The sequence below is a fragment of the Dicentrarchus labrax genome, unplaced genomic scaffold, assembly GCF_905237075.1.
Source record: "Dicentrarchus labrax unplaced genomic scaffold, dlabrax2021, whole genome shotgun sequence".
In the NCBI taxonomy this organism is placed as follows: Eukaryota; Metazoa; Chordata; class Actinopteri; family Moronidae; genus Dicentrarchus; species Dicentrarchus labrax.
The window spans coordinates 9645186-9665967 of NW_026136718.1; the positions used below are offsets into that span (position 1 = coordinate 9645186).

At 40.0% G+C, this 20782-nt stretch overlaps 1 protein-coding gene across 2 annotated transcripts; it reads right to left on the reverse strand.

Moving 5' to 3' along the window:
• Positions 1-404: 404 nt before the first annotated feature.
• Positions 405-11002, reverse strand: nr2f6b (nuclear receptor subfamily 2, group F, member 6b). 2 transcript variants are annotated; one of them, XM_051376718.1, is made up of 5 exons: positions 9087-11002; positions 8014-8108; positions 4379-4710; positions 3351-3597; positions 405-2771 (listed from the first exon to the last, which is right to left on the reverse strand). In XM_051376718.1, exons 1-5 carry the CDS (start codon positions 9353-9355, stop codon positions 2497-2499), a joined length of 1218 nt encoding a protein of 405 aa, XP_051232678.1. In that variant the 5' UTR covers positions 9356-11002; the 3' UTR covers positions 405-2496. The 2 variants fall into 2 exon arrangements, with proteins under 2 accessions (XP_051232678.1, XP_051232677.1); XM_051376717.1 differs by having other exon boundaries at positions 4379-4713; positions 9087-10999.
• Positions 11003-20782: the final 9780 nt, after the last annotated feature.

Below are 20782 nucleotides of genomic sequence, written 5' to 3' on the forward strand. Positions count from 1 at the left end.
TATATATATATATATATATATATATATATATATATATATTTTATACTGTATTTAACAAAGTACTGTACTACGTCATAGGATCATCATGTTACTCTGTCTTGTATTAATCTATTTCAAAAAAAGGAAGAAAAAAAGAAATCATCCCTCAGACGGGAGCCGGCTCGTAGACTCGTTCAAGAACAACACATCACTGTAAAAATCCTCACATTGTGAAGCTGCAGCCAGAAAATATTTAGCGTTTTGATTTTGATTTTTTTAGCACTTGATTAAACCAATGGACTGATTGATTTATGACTAAATCTGCTGTTGAATTGTCTCTTAATTGACTAAGCCATTAATTACTTGATTTTTAGAGACGTGTGCAGCGTCTTAATGTCTCAGATACTGAAGTCATTCACAGAAGGGAATGTGCACACTTTTATTTCTAGTGATGCAAAAATAACCAGTCAGACATTTGAACTTCTTTTGCATTTTTTAGGTTTTGGCATGATCATAGAAACATGCTTCTTTTTAACATAAAGCTACACAGAAAGAAAAAAAATCACTATAGTTTATATTCCATCAAACAACACAAAGTGATTCAAGGACAGCATGATGAGCTGTTGATGAAGTTTTTTTTCTAACAGCATCAGGGATCATGGCCATTGTTGCCTTTTTTTATGATATAATAACACGGTAATACAAAAACTCATACCAAAAACACATGTTTATCCCCACATTGTCTTTTCTTTCAGTCAGTTAATTTGGCAAGAAAAACATTTGTCACATAATAGCAATAACACTCATGAATGTGACTTTCTTAGTACCCTTTATCTCAGTACCAACAAACCTTTACAACAACTTGCAACTCTTGGAGTAGCTTGCATAAGCATGATAATTATCTGAAAGTGACCTCTGTCCATTCGGCTGCGCTTTAACACACAAAGGGGGCCACAGACATGTCAAAATGAACCACCTCTACCTTTACAAAAGCAGAGGTCTTCAGTTTGCAGAGATTATTCAGAACACGTTCCTCTGACAGCAAGCGTTACATTTCAAAACATTTTCAAACACATTTTGGCCATTGTCTGGTGGACAGGGGAATATTATTACTGTTTATGGTTTCTGTGATATATATATATATATATACGATACATTGATCCCTTTATATTGATTTTTTTAGCACATGAATAAACAATCTTGTGTCTTTGATGTATAAAACATGAGGTAATAATGTTAGACAGGGATGTGACTGTCTGAGGAGCCAGGGTGTGTTTAAGTACATTCACCTCCACTTTCTGTCGACTACGACTGCAAGAACATTATTATATAATATACTATATTAAAGGAATAGCTCAGTAAATATGGAGCTGTAACCAACGGCTGTTTAGCTTAGCTTAGCTTAGCATAATGACTAGCAACAGCAGGGGCAAACAGCTAGCCTGTCTCTGTCCAAAGGTGACAAAATCCACCAACGAGCACCTTTAAAACTCACTTAATGACAAATTATATCTGTACAAAAAACAACGTGTAAAAACGACAACTTGTTGTTTTCCAGGTTTTTTTTTTTTGCCTAATAAGTGAGTTGCTGCTGGGCAGATTTTGTTACCTTTGGGTAGAGACAGGCTAGCTGCTTCTCCATGTTTCCAGGCCTTATGCTAAGCTAAGCTAACCATCTTCTGGCTTTAGCTTCATGTTTTCTGTACAGACATGTACATAGAATAGATCTCATCTAATCCTGCAAGAAAGCGTGCAAGTGTATTTCCCAAAACTATTCCTTTAAGTATATAACATACAAAATACGTCTTGTATAAACAGTACTTCATATAGTACAATATACAGTACAATGCCTATGCCTCTTCTTTGTTATAATGCTGTACACGGTGATACTTTGCAGTCTTTGCAAACACATTTGGTAACAAAGTCTGATATTTTATCTCACATATCAAACACGACACAACTTAGGTATGATCTACACAACATGTCCCCGCTCTTGAGACGATATAAAGCTCTGCAGCTGCCACTGTAGGCCAGCTCTGCCTGTGAAAGTGACACTGCTATGGCTTCATTTTGACTTAAAAAACAAAGCAGAGGGAAAAACACACAGAGCCTGGGTTCAAACTGAGTCACATTAGGGGTGATATGGGAGGAGGTAGTACAGGCACATGGCCTCATGTTAGAGTCTGCAATTTAATTAAAGCCCTGTTTTTTTGTGTGTCCAGAATGAGACAGAGAGAGATCAGATGGAGGTCAGAGCAAAACCAACAAGTGCTGCAAACATACATATAAAGACAATTACACATTTTTGTTTCCCTGAAAGCAGCTTCTGTGCGACTTCCACCAAACTTTACAGAGCCAATGTGGGAAAAGCTGACCTCTACGCTCACAAACAGACCTTAAACTTCTGAGATCACAGTTTGTATTCATAACATTCAATTTGTACTGGTATGTAATCTTTGTGAGCTCTGATTCCTCCCAATCTGATCTTGGCTCGTCTCACTCTGGAGTCAGCTGGGTTCACTGTCCCGGTGCGTAGGGCCAGCTGATGGAGCTCCCTGAAAGCTGCATGTCTCTGATCAGCGTCTCAATGGGTGTCTTGCCCACCAGCCGCATGAAGAAGAGCTGGGAGATAAGGTTGGCCGGCACGGCACGCAGAGCCGGGAGGCGCAGTAGTAAGCGGCCGAAGCGCTGAGGCTGGTTGGGGTACTGCAACCTCTCATACTCCGTTAAAGCGACCTGGGCCTTCTCCTGCAGGGACTCCACGTGTGCTGGGTCTGTCAGACCACATGCATCTGTAAGGCAGAGAAACAGAGGATCATAATCCATCATTATTATCATAATTTTAACAGGAAACAGGGGGACACAGCTAGCTTTGCTATGTCCAAAGGTAACAAAATCTACTGATAAGCACCTTTAACAAAGTCACTGGACCTGTTTTAGAAGTAATCAGGCACATAACTCAACATAAAACCACAACCAGTCTTTCTTAGACTTTTTTTGTGTACGGATTAACAAGATATAACTTGTTGATTGTTGAGCTTAAGGGGTGTTCAAAGGCGGATGTTATATCTATTTAGAACCAGGCTCGCTGTTGTCCCCTGTTTCCAGTCTTTATGCTAAGCTAAGCAAACCGTCTCCTTGCTATGGCCTCATATTAAATGGGGAAGTAAGTGGAGTCAATCAATTAATTGGATCGTGCTCCTTCAGAAAGGTCAGAGGTCACATTCAGTCAAATCAGAAACTTGAACCCTGTTCAATACCTCACACAGACAAGTTTGTTTTGTTTTTCTATAAAGACATTTGGGATGAGTTAAAAGTAATCCAGTTACAGCAGCTATCACCACTCAGTTAACCTTAAAAATAAAACTCACCAGGTGAAAAGAGTGCAATGGCTTTGAGGCAGCTGTACTCGGCCGTGTCTACCTGCAGCCGGTTCAGCTTGTCCACCTGGTCCTGGAAAACCCTGACCTGGTCCATGAAGGACACCACGCGCTCAGCAGACATGGGCGATGAGTGAAAACCAGCAGCTGCCAGCAAAGGAGCCATATGTATAGGCAAAGCAGACTGAGCTGCATTCAGGATGAACAGCTCGCTCCAGCTCAGCCTCAGCAGCGCCACCTGTAGGGTGGATTGTAAATTGGGAAAAGGTCACTTGAGAGTAACGAGTCCCCGCAGAACTTTTCCACAGCAGACATTTAGACTTTTCATAGTAGGAAAAACACAGGTGGTACTAATAACATGAACAATGTTCTATTCAAGTGTCCCTTGAAAACATGTGTGACTGCCAGCATGCACAATATCAGGACCCTGAAACTAAAGCAGCTAAATGGAATTCAGCCATCATTGATTTTATTATTTGAACCTGTGCTTTACCCACTGTGACGCGCCAAAATGTAATTTACCTGGAAGTCAGCAGTGAATGTTTGTGTGAAGATTGTTAAAGGGATAAAGACATTTTTTTTACTCAAAAATATGTTTTTTGAATCAATGGATACTTTCAGCTCCTCAGGCCTCCAAATGAAACAATCCAAGAATTTGGTAATACAACTAAGTTCACACTAACCATAACATGTGAAGTTTGTGCTTCATTTTTAGGGCTCACGACTTAACATGATATGAAACCACAGATTTAAAAAGAGCATTTTTATTTGAAGCCAACTTTGTATTGTTCAGGTGTACGTTAAACTAAATGTGAACAAAATGATAAGGAAGGGAAAGGATGCAATGTTTGCTTCTGTTCAGGACATCCTTTTGGATTTTCCTGACATACTTGATACCTTTTTTAATGTGGCTATGACATTAGAGACGAGTTTGTGTTCTAGGCTGAAAAGACAAATGTTGAAACTGTTTTTCAAAAAAGGAAAGAAGAGATAATCAGGCACTGTATGTCTTGACTGACCTGCTCTGAAACTGGAAGTTCTGGGAAGTATGGGATGTTTCTGGCCCACTCGATGGTGCTGAAGAGGAGCCGGGCTGCCAGCTCACAGATGCTGTCGATGCCCATGACGGAGGCTCCGCTCGCAGATGCCTGCATCTGTGGCTGACCGTACGGGGTCCCGTAGCGGCTGTTTGGGTACGGCTCAGCCCGGAGGAGCTGGGAGATGAGCTCCGACACCGGCTGCCCGTTGAAGTAGTCCGCCCCAATGTGACCTGGCACTACACCTCCAACCCCACCTGCCAGGGAGTTTGGACTGATCCCTGGGTGAGATGGAGGGATTCGACCCCTCTGGACTGCTGCAGAGAGACAGTGAAGAGAGACACCAGAATGAGAATGAGATGGAGGTGTTGGAGGAGACATTTGACATCATCAAACTTTTCCCTGCTGCAAAAGGTCTATATTTGCACTTAATACAATCTTTTGATATACTTTTATAGATAATGTCAGTTCAGTGTGATCTTGGCTGATTTGTTTTCAATTCTGTGTAAAAAAAGAAATATAATAAATACATGAAACAACTTCTCAGTTACAGGTATTACTGGTTCTCCTTCCATCCTTGTTTGAAACACTGTGACCTGACCACATGTTTATATACAGTTTTATTACCTCCACTAAGTCCCAGCTCTTTGTTTATTAGTAGAATATCTCAAAAACCTCCTGTGGTGCATCGGCCAAGATCATTCTGGTGATTTTCATGTTTCTTTTCATAGTAACCAGTTGAGTTAGGAAATATGGGGAGAGAGAGAGAGAGGGGAGGATGTCTGACATCAAAGGTGTAACGGAACTGTGCGAAAATTAATAAAAAGCAAGCCCTGCATTATTAATATTGTCTGTGGAACCTCTCCTTGACCCCCCCCCCCCCAGGCATTTTTCCCCTGCACATATTTACTATTATCTCATGCAAGCTCTGTTTGAATGACACATGGCACACACTTATCCCAAGGTTGTCTGCCACTAATTGCATTTTTGATGAAGATTTATATTATCTAAACACTCTTTATTATTAAAAGAAATGTTACATTTTGTGGATTGTGTAGCAGTGGTGGAGCTGTGTGTTCTCTCCTCACCTAGTGTTTTTCACTTCTCTACACTTTTGATTCAACCACTCAGTAAATTACAGCTTTTCATTTGAATAGTGATTTGAAGGTTGTGGAAAATTGATTTACATTTCTAAAGTAAAATAACAGGAAGGTTTTTTATTTCTCATCTTCATTCAAACTTATGAAGAAAATGTTGTCGCTGTTCTCTGAAAAAAACCCCTTGTTTTCAGCTTTCTGATAAATGCATTTTTTTTTAGATAATCCAGTGGGTTTTAATTGATGTATTCAGCTTAAGATAGAGGAAAGTTCTCTCAACCCATAAAGAAATGTTTTTCTGGAAAAAATAAAAATAGTCACATTTGGATATACTTGGTTTTCTTTGGAAAGGGACGATATGAGTCCTTATCTTTTAGCTCTCAACCACCCCTGAGGGAAATATCTGGCTAATAGCTTCTAAATTCTCCACTATGTTCACCAGTTAGTCACTAACTGTGTCTGTCTGCTGTTTTGGTGTTTTCCAGGCAATATACAGCAGGTTTATTAGAGCTTTTTACTGAAAAAAACTACCTGTTGCTTCCGGAAACTTGGCTAATGATTGGAAAACAGGAGAGAAAAGTTTTGACTATAAAACCAAAACACTGAGCTGAAAGATGCTAAAATGGTCATATGTGATATCCTATAATAGATGATTAAATGTAGATCACTAAGATGACTTTTAACAGCATCAAGCTCAGTAATACCTAGAAACTTTAACAATATAATCAAGAAATACTGATAGCTGTCTATTGATTATAGATTATAGACTATTACAATCTAATACCAATATCCTAATATGAATACTTTGTCTAAAAAATGTCCTCCCTGCAACAAACTTGAATGCTGGCTGGTTTAAATTGTTACGAAGATACTCTGACTTAAAGCAGCGAGTGTGCGCCTCCCTGACTGGGTTAAAGGTGAAAAACACAATTCCAGGTAATGTGGAAACAGTGCAACCTGCGTCACGGGCCACAGTCAGCATGGTTCATTAATAACCAGGCCCAATATAACCCCTGGCATACTGTCACCTCAGTGCACATTATGTATGGGACAGCTTGTGGTATCCACTGACACAGACTGAAATACCAGTCCAGTTAGCCGACTAGAATACAATTACTAATGGGTTTAAAAGAGTACATGATTTGATAATGAGGGAAATTAAATGAAAATCATTACACAAGACGGAAAAGGGAATCATCTCTTCTTACTACTAATCAACCTTGCACAAATTAAACAAATCATAACTGTAATTAAATGGCTATATACAGTTTTCTATAGATACACAGACACTTCGGCGGGTTTTGACGGAGCAGACGATGGAATAAGTAAACTTGTCAACTTGTGGTTTTTGCTGTTATACTAATCAAACGTGGCTGCCTATAGTTGCTCCCTCGTCCCTGAAGCTCAACAGCTGCAGGGAGTTGAGCACCGGGGTGAAAACACGCTCTGGTTGACAGTATAAATATTGTGCTTGGATCACTGGCAAATGTCAGTGGCTGTTTCTGTCGAAGTAAGCGCTTTCTCTGCGAATGACCCATTTCTAATATTTATGTATTTGTGTGTGTGTGTATGTGTTTCTGGGTATTTGTGATAGTGTGGGTTGCCTTGCTTGAGGGTGTTTGTACATGAGTCAGTGTTTGTGGTATTTAAAGGAGAACTCAGCCTTGAAAGAGTGTAGGATGAACTATGGTGACTTTAAAAAGCGCAACAGGCTCTATCTAGAGCCAGTGTACGGTTTATCCATTCTGGGCTACTGTAGAAACGTGGCAATGTTGTGGCGCCGTAGGAGCGAACCGGCTCCCTCTGTAGATTAAAACGGCTTATTATAAGGTAACGAAAACAGGTGATTATACACTAATGTAAACATACCTATGGATAATATTTTCCATCTCTGACAATACAACCTCCTAAATGTTTCACACTGGACCAACCTTTTAAGGAGTGGTGCTATGTTTCTGCTTCTTCTTTACTTAAATGTGCATTCATTGATGTTTTTGGCCACTTGGGGGCAGTGCAACAAGCTGTAAACACAACACTGATATTTAGACATAACCTATTTAAGTTGATATGGACACATTTTTTACACATCCGGCAGCAACATTAGAAATCATTTGGGGGCCACCTGATGAATGGAAGTCCAACATTAACAGCTTTGTTTGAGACTTAAGAGAAATATCTGACAGGAAGTGACAGTCTAGCAAAAGCTTTTTTTTTGTTGAAAAAAGCTGCCTGTTGCTTCTAGTTTCAAAAAAATAAAAGCTGTGGGCCATAAAACCAAAACACTGAAATTGATTAATCCAGTGTTACTATAAAAATAATGATTAGTGCAGCTTTAAGTAAAGCATCATCCACTGTTGAGAAACCTAGTAGTACAACAATAACCTCAGACATTCATGTAACACGGTTCAGTCATATATATTTTTCACCTTTAGCAGTGAAAAAACTCCTTTATTTGTTGACTAATCCTAAAAAAGAAACACCTTTAACTTGCAGTGCACAGGGCTGACAGAGCTTTGATACCTTCTTTGCGCATTCCAACACGAAAACATTTCTTCAGACGACAGTATTGGCACTGGTTGCGGTGATGCTGGTCGATTTGACATTCTCGATTTGATCTGCACAAAGGGGGAAAAAAGAGGTGAGTTTCCAGTACGGAAAAGGAAGTGAAGCTTGCATTTACATCTTAGTATCCCCCCTATGTCTCTCCCCCCCCCTCTCTCTCATTGACCCCTGTGATGAGTGAACTGTATGAGCTGGCGTGGCTGAAAAGCTATCAAGGCTGTGACCTTTGTAAATCATCGGTCCTACACGCCCTTCTGTTGCCTTTTTACAGCAGGACGAGGTCTTCCAACGTTTCACAGAGAACCCTTTTCAGACCCGGACATAACAAAATGGATAAAAAGACACCTTCCATTCAGAATTAGTGCATTATTATGTGGAAGTAATAACTATGTTCAGAGGCTGTGAGTAGTCTTAGTGAGAGCAGAGAATTGAGTTGCAACATTGTGTTCCTGTGGTGAAGAATAATGGGAATGTTGACCTTCTGAGGCAATCCATCCTCACATGACTGACCTTCAGGGCTTTCATTCCTTTTTCTTTTTTTTTTCCTAGGGCTGTTTGTGAGACATGTCCAAGGTTGGAACATATTCTGGAGTGAGGAATGGACTATTCTGCTCTCTCTTCATGAATGTCAATGACTACATAATGGCTTATAAAAAAAGGACACACACATTTGGCTTTTATAAGCGACTATACAAACATTTAATACATGGATTATAACACACTGAAATGTAGTTGTATGCAGATATAAGGAAATTTTTAAGTGTTTATTAGTGTACAGCCACTTTCTCCTTTAAAGACACATCTTATATATTTATTAAATTATTACCTGCCTCCACTTATGGGTGTCCACAAGTTATAATTGTTCATTAATTAACACTTATATCAGCTTATAACGACCCTGTAGTGTGTTATAAACCATCAATTAAATGCAAAGACAATGTGGTCAAACAAGAAGAGTGTCTGTGTGTGTGTTTTATATCTTCATCTACTGTTCAGACTATAATCAGTGTGAATTTCCCAGCAGCCCTTACCTGCAGGAGTAGTTCAGGTTTCGTCTGATGCTCCTCTTAAAGAAGCTCTTGCAGCCCTCGCAGGTGAACACGCCGTAGTGCTTCCCACTGGACTTGTCCCCGCACACCACACAGTCCACCACGCAGGCCTTGTCCTCATCCCCGACGTCCACATCGCTGCTCCCAGCCTGAGGCGAGCCCTCCTCTTCCTCCCTCCTCAGGTAAGCCTTCTCCCCCAGTCCATTAGTGTCCCCGTTGGGGTTGCCCCATCCCCCGCTCACCATGGCCATATTCTCTGAGACACGCAGCCCTGTGAGTGGATCATACACAGACCCGCCCTGTCCCCAAGCTTCCAACTACTCTAAAAGTCTAAAAACTGGTTCCAGACAAGAAAACAGTGATCCAGGTTGTATTAAAGGTTGGTTTTGTCCAAGAAGATCTAAAAGTGGGATAAAAAGTCGTCCCGGATTCTCCCGTGTTGACCTTTCTCCCCTTTGCCGTCTGGTTGTAATGACCTGGAGGTCCTTCCCAGTGCTGTTTTCTCTCTCTCTTCAGTAATCCCGCTGCTCTGTCTGTTCTTGTCTTTCACCCCTGTGTTCGCTGCCCTGACCTCCGATCAATGGCTCCCGTGGTCTGAGAAAACTTCAGACACACATTGAGTAGTTCAGAGTTCAGGCAGGAGAAAAGGGTGCAGCCTGGCTCTTTTCACAGGAAACAATAAATTACACTTTGACTCCTTCTCTCTTTCTCCCTCCCTCTCACTTTCTCTCTCTGTCTCCCCCCCTGGAATAAGTAGAGAAAAAACAACAACACCTCACCTATCCCTAAGCATGGTGACGAGGAACAGAAACAGATTTGCTCTCCAAATGAAAAAGAAGCCTTGCCCCTCTCTCAGCGCACAACTTTCTCCCAAAAGGACAAACAAGTGGGAGGAAAATAAAACACAGCTCTCCTTCAAGCAGGGTTAAACTGCCCTGCCCTCTGCTCCAACTTATAAACTAGTCCAACCAGTTCCTGCCGTGCAGAGGTGTTATCTGCTGATCTGAGGCAGTTCTAGTCCAGACTCACTCTTGACTTGTCGGGGCTGTTAGAGAAGCAGAGGTGATAGTGATGAGGAGGGAGGAAAAAAAATAGATTTTTGCCCTGGAAATGCTCAGTCATATGTCCCGAAAGAAAAAAACACTTAAGGGGAGTTTTAAAAATTGGGCTTTGTTTTTTTTTTGGTATTCTGAGAGGAGATGACCATAGTTCCACTTCAGCTTTTATATACAAGTTTTCTTGCTCAGGAACCAACTCAGCTGAAACTGACTCCACACATGATATTAAAATAAGAAGTGGTGAGAAGGATAATTCACTCCTTTCTCTCCTTGAATAATGTCTGTGTGGTTTCTGTAGCAACAAACTTTATGAAATAAATCCTCTTCTGTGTCTGCGGTGAAATAATGTTTTCTTTTGGCTCCTCCAGCTCTTCAGTCTGTGGTGTCAGAGGCTCAAATGTCACAGAGAAAAAGAACAAGCCAAAACAAAAGCAGAGTTGAGAAATCTTCTTAGTCGCAGTTGCGCCTCCTCTCTCAAAGGTTCACAAAGTGTTCCTTCTCTTGTTTTGTCAGTGCTTGTCCATCCAGCAGTAACAACCAGAGGCCAGAACCTCTCTGCATTCCCTGTCAGCAAGTCGGGGTGTACTGTTGCACTCTGTACTGTTCAGCCCTGTCCTTTTTTCCTTCTTCTTTTCCGCCTCTCTTTCTGCTGGCCCGGGCAGGAATAAATTAGGCAAACAAGCACAGGAAAAACACGGTCATAGACCTTTTAGTGAAAGCCAGACGCCGCAGTGGAGAGCAGCCCAGAGATAGCCTCCTCTCCTGCTCCTCTCAATCCCCTCTCTGTGTCTCTCTGCCTCGCTCCCTCCTTTAGGGAGAGTGAGCGTGTGTCTGTGTGCTGAGGGATTTGACACTGCTATTCAAGCCCTGCCGTTGCCATGGCACTGGATGCCTTATAAGGCCAGCGGAGTCAAAGAGCACAGAGTGGGCTGCAGCTACACACACACACACACACACACACACACACACACACACACACACACGAAAGAATGCCTGGCTGCCTGTTTCCCCCCTGACCCCAGGCCAGCCTGGGAGCAAGGGGGGAGTTAACCCCAACACTGCCGTAAGTCAAAGAGGTGGGCCTCAGTTCGACACACAGCGAGCGCATGGCACTCACACTCATGTTCTCCAGTCCACTCTAATCCTAAAGAATTCCTCCAACTTTGTCGACCCAACAATAACAGGGAGGGCCTGCTGTTGTTGAGTAACTTGTCAAAGGGTAATATGATATGCCACCGGCTCCTTTTCACACCTGCTGCACACGCTCACAAGTCTGTGTAAGGGATGAGCTGCTGTATCCTCAATGGTTACGGTTGTTTGTGTGCACATTTTAAATGGATGATTAGTACTGTGTGTCCATAAAGTTGTTGAACCTGCGAGAAATAAATTAATGTCCCTACTGGACGATTTTGCATTTCACGATTTACATCCAATGCCCACTCAGAAAGTATAGTTTCGTGCCCTACATACAGTGAGGTTATAGAGGTCATGGTGCAAACAATTCTGTTTCTGATATTAATTCCATGAACACGACCTTTCCCAGAACCTTAACAAGGCCATACACCAATGCACAAAGTTATTGTGATACAGGATTTCCGAGAAAAAGTGTATAATCTTAAACCCAAGCCACACACCTGTTTTCCAACTCTGTCTGCTAGAAGTTAACCTGAACCTCCTCCAGACACATTTTCAATGTCAGAATTGGGGGTGCTCCCTCTGACAATGTTTTTAACTTTCCCAAACCAAAAATCGGACACCAACTTCATGTCGTGATTGGTCAGATACATTGGTGAGGAAAGGAGAGTAAGCAGGGTTTGATATTCTCTCTTTACCTCTCTTTTTTCACAGTGCAACTCCATGAATGTGTTCTAGGAGAGACTGTCTGAAAAGCTATTCTAGTTGCCTACCAGTGTGGCGGTTCAGAACAATTATTTCACCGTATGATGTGTCCTAAAGAGTTCAAAGAACACCTCATTTGAGTTGTTTTCCTGTTGATGGTAAACATAAGTGCTGTCAGTGAAAATGTTACTGATATGTTCAGTATCAAATTTTGCATCTTGCTGGTTATTTAATGTTTCCTCATTTTATTCGTAATTCTTAATCTGGGCAGTGTTATGTTTCCTTCTATAACACATTTACACTGTGTCCTTCTCATGACGAGTAAACTCATCCTCATATGTAAAATTGGTGGATTGCCCCTTTAAGTTAGGCTCTAAATTATTCATGGTACAAAGAAAAGCATTGTTACATTCTTCTGTTTTACAAACCTTACTGTAATTTGCTGTGTAATGCATCCATCGTCTTGGCAGTTGGCGGTGGTCCTGTGGAATTTCTGGCCTGCTTTTGTCTATCATACCAACAGCATTGTCATGTGAACGTCTCACAAAAAAAGGGAGGACAAAATAAACAATCAGAGCTTGCAAACAAGGTTTCCAATAACAGCCTCCAAGTGCAGGGGGGAAAAAAACCCACAGTGGAGGTATTCACTTCTGCGTGCCTGGTTAAAAGATCTTCTATGTACCAAAAAGTGTTTGCTCATCACATGGTTTTACAGGAATTTCCCCAGAAAGACAAAACATTTGGTCCCTGTGATCTTCAAAAGAGCATTTTGTCTGTCAGAAGATGTATAAATGTCAAAGGAACAAAGAGGTAAAAGTTGATTAAAACATGCTGGCAGGAAGGGGAAGGGTTTCTCTTAGGCATTTTTTTGTCAGTGAGGTTAATTCAGTAGCCTTTTAAAATGTGAGCATACGGTAACTTTAACCCACATCCGTCACAGCGAGACTCATTGTGCATGGATAGGCCTTTTGTTTGGTTAAGAGGTTATCAGGGGCCAAGCTAAGCTGCTGTACGTTGAATTAGTGCTTTCCTTTAAGCCTCTGTGTATGTGTATTAGCAGAGCTTGGACCATGTGGGATAGTGTTTGATATATGCTCATAAAATGGCAACCTGTAAGACATTGGATATGTAAAGATAGGTTTGTAGGACATAATTAAAGAGTACAATTTAAATATGTTAAGTCTAACTGTCATCTGTTATTTTCAAAAGCTCTGAGTCAAGTTTTAGTGAATGAGAAACAATGAACACTTTTCTGAGAAGAAGATTATAAGCCTTTCTGTCTAGTATATATTTACACTGACACTTTACCAAAGAAACATGCTGAATATATATTTTTTTACAATCTCTAGACATACTCATGTTTGTTAGATGTCGACTTCACTACGTGTCTACAGACTAAAATTAAATAGTAGCATGTTTAATTGCTGCTCCTTCAGTTCTAAAATGTATTTTAACATAACATAAACTGTAACGTTTTCATTTCGTCATCCATTACATATGACCAATCTCAACATGACACCATGTGACTAAAGCTAAATATGTAAATGTCTGCCAAACTAAACTAGAATGGATCAGTTACATCCCAGAGGGATATTCATAGGTATGTTTTCATTACTGTATAATCACCTGAAAATAATACTGTAAGCTACACCTCTAGGTGCCACCAAATCCTACTCACTGGACCTTTAAACAAAGTTATTAAAAATGAAGCATACACAAAGAAAATGTCTGTTGATCAAGTAATATCCACATAAATGTCAAGCTGGTACATACATACATACACAAGTTTTGGTCCATTTACTTAACAGTAATCTTTCTGATCCTTTACATTCTGCTTTCAGGGTCATTCCACTGAAACTGCTCTTACCAAAATGGTAAATTACATGTTACTTAGTATTGACTCAAATTCCACCTTGAAAGCTAATTTGGCATCTCGGGCCCGGCTCTTGCGTGGTTAAAGTCCTACTTATCCAGAAGAACACAGTGTGTTTCCTATAAGAATAGTACATCAGTAGTTACCGATGTGAAATATGGAGTACCTCTGGGCTCTGTTCTTGGCCTTCTGCTTTTCTTGGCCAAATTATATTCAGTTATAGAAACAATTTTCACTGTTATGCTGACGACACTCAGCTGTATGTTACAAATTCAGACCAATTCTGTCCATGGCTGATGCAGAGATCTTATTTCATGCCTTTTTTTCATCCAGATTATTGTAATGTTTTGTTGTCTGGTCTGCTGCATGCTAGCACTAAAAGTGAGCTATAGTCTTGACAAAAATCAGAAAATGTTATCATACTATGCATGTTAAATGGACTTTACTTGTATAGCATCTTTCTAGTCTTCCAACCACTTAATGCGCTTTTACACTACATGCCAAATTCACCCATTCACACACATTCATACAGTGATTTTAACCGCTCATCACAAACAGAAACTAATCCATTCATATTCACACATTGATGCACAGCATTGGGAGCAATCTGGGGCTCATATCTTGTTCAAGGACACTTCGACATGCAGCAAGCGATCGAACCCCCAGCCTTCTTATTAGTGGACGACGTGCTCTACCTCCTAAGCCACAGCCGCCCTCAATCAGAGCTTCACTTCATTGACTTCATATCAGTCTTTAAACTATGCCTGATGACTTACAAAACTGTAAATGGACTCACCCCTTCTTATCTCTCTGATCTCATTAAACTGTATGCCCCATCCTGTGCTCTCTGCTCTCAGAATACTGGGCTCCTGTCTGTCTCCAGAGTCAAAAAGAAGTAATCTGGCTGCAGGGCCTTTTCCTTTCATGCCCCTTTCTTCTGCAATAACCACCCTTTTGGTGGGTTGGTCTCAGTCTCAATGAATCTCTTAACCCTCGTACTTAGTCTAGTCCTAACCTCTGTTTTTGTTTCTGTTCCCATATGCCTCCAAGCTGTGAGAGTTTCTCTTCCTGCATCTTTTTTAGCTCTCTCTTCATTTATTTCTTTACGTGGCTTGTCCTCTTCCAGGTCATCATGGTGGAGAGGAGGTCGTATGGCTCAGGTCCCACTTGGCAACATCTGAAGTTGCCCAATGTCCTCCTGGATCCACATTCTTCACAAACATTTTACATGTATCAGAAATGTTGTCATTGTAATTTGTATATAATGTTGGTCTATATATGCAACATCTATTGGATATCTGTCCGTCGTGGGAGACAGATCCCTCCACTGTGGTTCTTTCTGAGGTTTCTTCCATTTTTCCTTGTTAGAACAAGAGTGTTTTTAAATTGAGATTTTGGTCTATATACAGGTAAATAAACTTTGACTTGACTCACATGATGAGTGCAGTGTGGTTGAAGGAGGTTGAACCATTGACCTCACACACATCTGACTCCTGATTTAGTGTATGCTTGAGTATGAGCCTGAGTGTGTGCACATGTGTTGTAGCAGTTATAGCAGTGCCACTGTGTGTTAAAATATTCGAGACAGAGCGTGTATGTGACCTTGTGCATAAGTACATATGCCTTTACATATCTGGGAGTACATAGTGGGTGTGTTTAGGTGTGTGTTTAGGTGTGTGTTTAGGTGTGTGTGTGTGTGTGTGTGTGTGTGTGTGTGTGTGTGTGTGTGTGTGTGTGTGTGTTCTTTGCTCTTTGAACTGCAGGTCAGGAATGCAGCTGCTCTCAGCGTGAAGTCGACTGTGGTGGAATCTGTGCATTCTCAACACAGTCAGGAGTCCAGAGCAACCAGACAAACTTTCAGTACAGTCACCTGAACGCTGCACACACTGACATGCACAGTGACATGAAAACACACCTCCAATGTATTCCAAACGTTATCCTTAAATCTCTCATTAAAATTTAAAAAGAAACCTTTTCACATAATATTTTGTTTGGGGTGCTTCATTTGAGACATTGTATGTGATGTTTACACTATATATTCAAACATGGTGGCATATTTGCATCAAATTATAATAACTGTCTCTGGAATACCCTAAATATGGTCCATTGGTGTATTTACATTTATCATATTATTATAATATAACAGTTAAAATGCTAAATAAGTGTGTCAACATTTATTTTCTTTTGTTTACTTTTAACTCCAGGTTTTATATTATGCCACAGACATTGTTTTATGTGAGCTTGTGTGTGGGCAATTTAACATAATGTTTTACATATTTACATTGTTCTTTGGGGAATTTAAAAAAAATACTTTGTGTTGAAGTCTGTGTTTCACCTGGCTGCAAGACAAATTTCAATAAAGTTAAGGTTAAAGTAGAAGAAGAAAGAAGAAAAAGCTTCTGTAGACAGACATAGAAACCTCTCAGAAAACACATACAAAAATAACATAAGGTCAAACACACACAAACACACAGACACACTTTCATAATATGTATAGAGTTCATACAGGCTTAACCAGCTAAAGCCCTAGGCTATAGGAGCTGCTGAACTGTGATCACTTGTTAAGCAAAGATTCACATTTATGCTTTTAGGGTGTCCTCACTTGAACACAGAAGAGGCTTGTGTCTGTGTAAGAAGATTAAATTTAAATTGCAGTTATAATTCCTTGTCCCCCTGCTAGAAGAAACCTGCTACAATAGCGCACTTCTTGCTGTTTTTTTTAGGGAATGTGTTTGATAAATGAAAGAAAAATACAACCACTTCCACAGCCATTTAGGGTTTTTTCTACACTCACTAAGAGTAACCCTAGTTTGAGGTGTGTTAACTGCATTAGTTAAAGTGCAGAGGAATTTGAAAACAGGGGTTAAACTTTAACTCTGAAGGAGTAACTCTGGGTGAACAAGAGCACATGACTCCCTGCTCCTTCCTCATTATCCCCACTGCCCTTTGGCCCAGAGGCGAGAGGAAAAAATCATCCTCTCCTCTCTACCCCCCTCTCTCTGCCTTCTCACAACACTTGCTCCATCCTTGGGCCTTTGACCTCGAGCGAATGACGGAGCAATTTAAAATACACAGGGCAGTGGAACCTGCAAAAGAAAAACATCTGCTGGGGTGTCTACAGAGCAACACACGGTGTCCAATCAATATTTGTCCTCCTCCCCACCCAGGACCTGCTGGAGATGGTGGGAAACTTCCCATTTGGTGTAGCTTTGTTTTGTCATTCAAATAAGCTATCTTGTGTTCACTGTGAGCAAGATATCAAACCATTGTTTGTAGATAGTCAATAGAACTGTTTACTGTAACGGCAGTGGAGCTTTTTTTCCCCATGTGTCCGTCGTAAAGATAAGATATATTATTGAATGTAACCAAGTGGAAGAATAAGCCTCCGATTCAACCCCTTGAACTCTGACGTAAACAATATTCCTGTTTTATTGTTCAATAGAAAGTGACATAGTTTCCACTCTTGTGTTTTACAGTTTTGAGCCTGTTTTTTTCAGATGAAGATGTATCTAACTTTAAAAATAGTTCTTCATTTCGGTATATACACTTCTTCACTTTGTAGCCGAGAGTTAGATAAACCATTAATTCCCACTGACTGGGTCGTGACCCAAATGTGGGTGGCAGGAGATTATTTGGGTCATAAATAAATTTGCTGAATTTCCTTCTCATGCTTTCTTATTTATAACATATTTAAAATGCGTGCACATATTTTGTCTCATGAAGTGAGTGCACATTGTGAAAAAAACAAGAACCTGTTAACCTCTTAACCTTTTAATTTGTTTCATTTATAAAGTATTTAAAATATGCATTGTTTTACTGATGAGAGGAAAACAATGAGACAGCCTGTTACAGTTACTCCTATTATATGCATTCATTAGGTCTTATTTATAAAGTGTTTTCAATAACACATTCATGAAACAAAGTTGTGATTTATCAAACATATATCTCTTCAAAATGGCTGATTTACTTGTTCAAGAAAATATGACATGATGCAGAAATAGCAGTAAAAATTGTCAGGAACATATATTTATGCACAAATTTGCTCTTCTCACTGTGAATTTGGTTGCCACAGTTTGTATTGTCTTAAACCACCTAGCCATGGGATAACTTTTAACACTTTTAAAGCAGCAGATCAACATTGATAACACCGTTGTTAGCAAATAGTTGTGAAAATTTCAAACCACCTACACCAGTCTCCTGCTTGTAATCCATCTACCCTGACTTCATGAAGAAGCAGTTGTCTGACGTCTTTTCTTCCAATATGGGATGGGGTAAGAATATTTATATTTGGCTAATAATTTATATTATATTAATTGAATATTTAGATACATTTCCAAGTATAGAAGTGCCATAAAATAGAACTTGCATCTGTTACCTCATGCATTGCTTTTGCTCCTCAGTTTTATTTATATATGCAAAGAGGCTGCACTGCTGAGAGTTGAATTGTATTTACACTTGCCAAGGAAACATCAGTTTGCCACGGTCAGCCACGTTTTTTGTTAACGTTTGGCGTTGTGCACCTGGAACGCTTGAAGGTCTTAAGTCTGAAATTCAGACTTCCGACTTTTGACTGGATGGATGTAAGTAATATTCAGTCTCCTGTTAGTTTTGGTTTGGCTGCTTCAATCTCTTTATGGAGGGGTTTCTGGCTCTTTAAATTCTCAACTCTGTTCACTAGTTAGTCTTAAACTTTGAACCTGATGTTCGGTGCTAAGATGGCAGTGTGCAGTTAGTTTATCAGTGGTTTAGCTGGGAGCAAGGCACGATACGAGAGAACTAAAAACAGCCAGCTTGTTTGCATAAAACCTCAACAAAGAGGGGGGAACTATGGCGGCTAGGAAATGCAAAAAAAAGAGATAATCAACAGAGCTGAAGGGAACTGCAGTTACAACTGGGTGATAATTCTCTGCAGCTTTGTCAGGTCAAGTGACACCTTTCACATTAACATAGTCAATTATTAATCCAAAACTAGAGCAGCATTTGTTTTCACTACTGTTGTAGTTGACTCTTACAGTAAGTAATGACTGACTCACCAGGCAGCACATCCTTGTTTACTGGCCCTGAAAGACTGCTGTTGCAAATACTGACCTTCTGTCAACTGTGATGCTATTGTTCCAACATAACATGGTACCATATCAGTTTTAAATATCCAAATGTTCAAATTTGGCTGCACTTCACGTACACCAAGCAAATCATTATGACTAGTCATTTTCTTTGATTTTTACGGAATGCTGAAACGGTTGTAATTGCTTTTGTGCTTTGTTTTCTTGTCATAATGGAAAGTAATTACACCCATCAAATTTATATTGATAGTTTGAACTGCAATTGTTCAGACAATATGAGTTTTTAACGATCTTTAGGGTTGAAAAGGCTGATTTGTATCAAATAGCATTACTTAAAAACCTATTTAGTTAAACGTTTTGCTTCAGATGTAAAGTTATTACCATTGACAGGCTGTCAATATGTTGTCAGTGGACAGACCATTTTAAAGATGAACTTGCTTTTAACTATCTGAGAAGTCTAACATTTTCAGACAGGGCATTAACCTAACCCTCTCTGCAGCCACAACATATTTGATTGTGTTCCCAATCACCAAGTTCAATCTTTTGCAAATCTTTCTCCAATCTGTTGCTCCCTGAATTTGCCCTGCTCTGGCCAGACTTTGCCTATAGGTTAACTAAGGTGCTTAGGATGACAGAAAATTAACCTAATCAGCTCAGTGAAGACGACTCAAATGCTTTAACGGGATTAGGAGAAGGCCACTCCCTTTGCCATGTTTCCCCTTTAAACACCTTACACCACATTGCTGTAATCTACGGCTAACAAGCTGACGAGCTAACTGACCTCTTCAGCTCATCTTCTCTGTTGTTAGTCTGGACACTGATCTGTGTTGTGTTCAGCTCACACTAAAGAACATCCAGACTTCCATACAAGGGTGACTTGGTAAGATACATCTGTAGAAAAACATAAACATAACAAAAATAACACAAGGAAGAGCGATGTTTTTACATGTTTTAGTTTATTTACTACAACTCACATTAGGTTTTCAATTAGATATACATTTTTATCCACCCCATTTAAATCAATGAGTGCAGGTTAAAGTTCCAGTGTGTAACATTTAGGAGGATCTACTAGCTGAAATAGAAAATAATATTAACAAATATGTTATATAAATAAAGAGATAAAGATAAAATAAGAATTGCTTGGTTTTTGTGTTATGGCTCCAGATAATGTCCTTTAGGGTTTGCTTGTTTTTTTGCATTTCCTGGCCACCATAGTTTCACCTTGGAAGGGGAGGGCGAAGTGAGGGAGTTGCAATCTGTATATATACCGTTAGATGCCACTAAATTCTCCATGCTGGAGTTTTAAATAATCAATCGACACCTCTCAAAAACTGTTTCAACAAAAACTTAACATTAAAAACTAGGATTTGTTTCTGTTTTGTTTCATCAGTCTGCATTAGTTTCAACTGTGTACCCAATAAACCGACAACTGAGTGTATTTGATAGTTATTTCATCACAGTGAACACCTTGCCTGCTTTAAAGGGCCAGTGTGTAGGATTTAGTGGCATCTAATAGTGTGGTTGCACAGTGAAACTCCCTCACTTCACCCTTCACTTCCAAACACAATTTATTTTAGCATCTTCCATCAAAAATAATCTATTTAAGTTTATTTAATAACTTCTTTCTTACATCAACAGCAGCTTCGGAACACAACTTATTGCTTGATGCTTATTCATTGATTCAAACAACTTTTTTAACCTATAGACAAGCAGGCGTTCAGTCCTTTAATAGGAACTTAAGCATTAAAGTCCACGTAATTGAACTCAGTTTCACAGGCAACAAAGTTTCACTCTTTATCTGGTGGTTGTGATTGCGAGAAGGCTTGTTGGCCTGAGCTGTTTGCC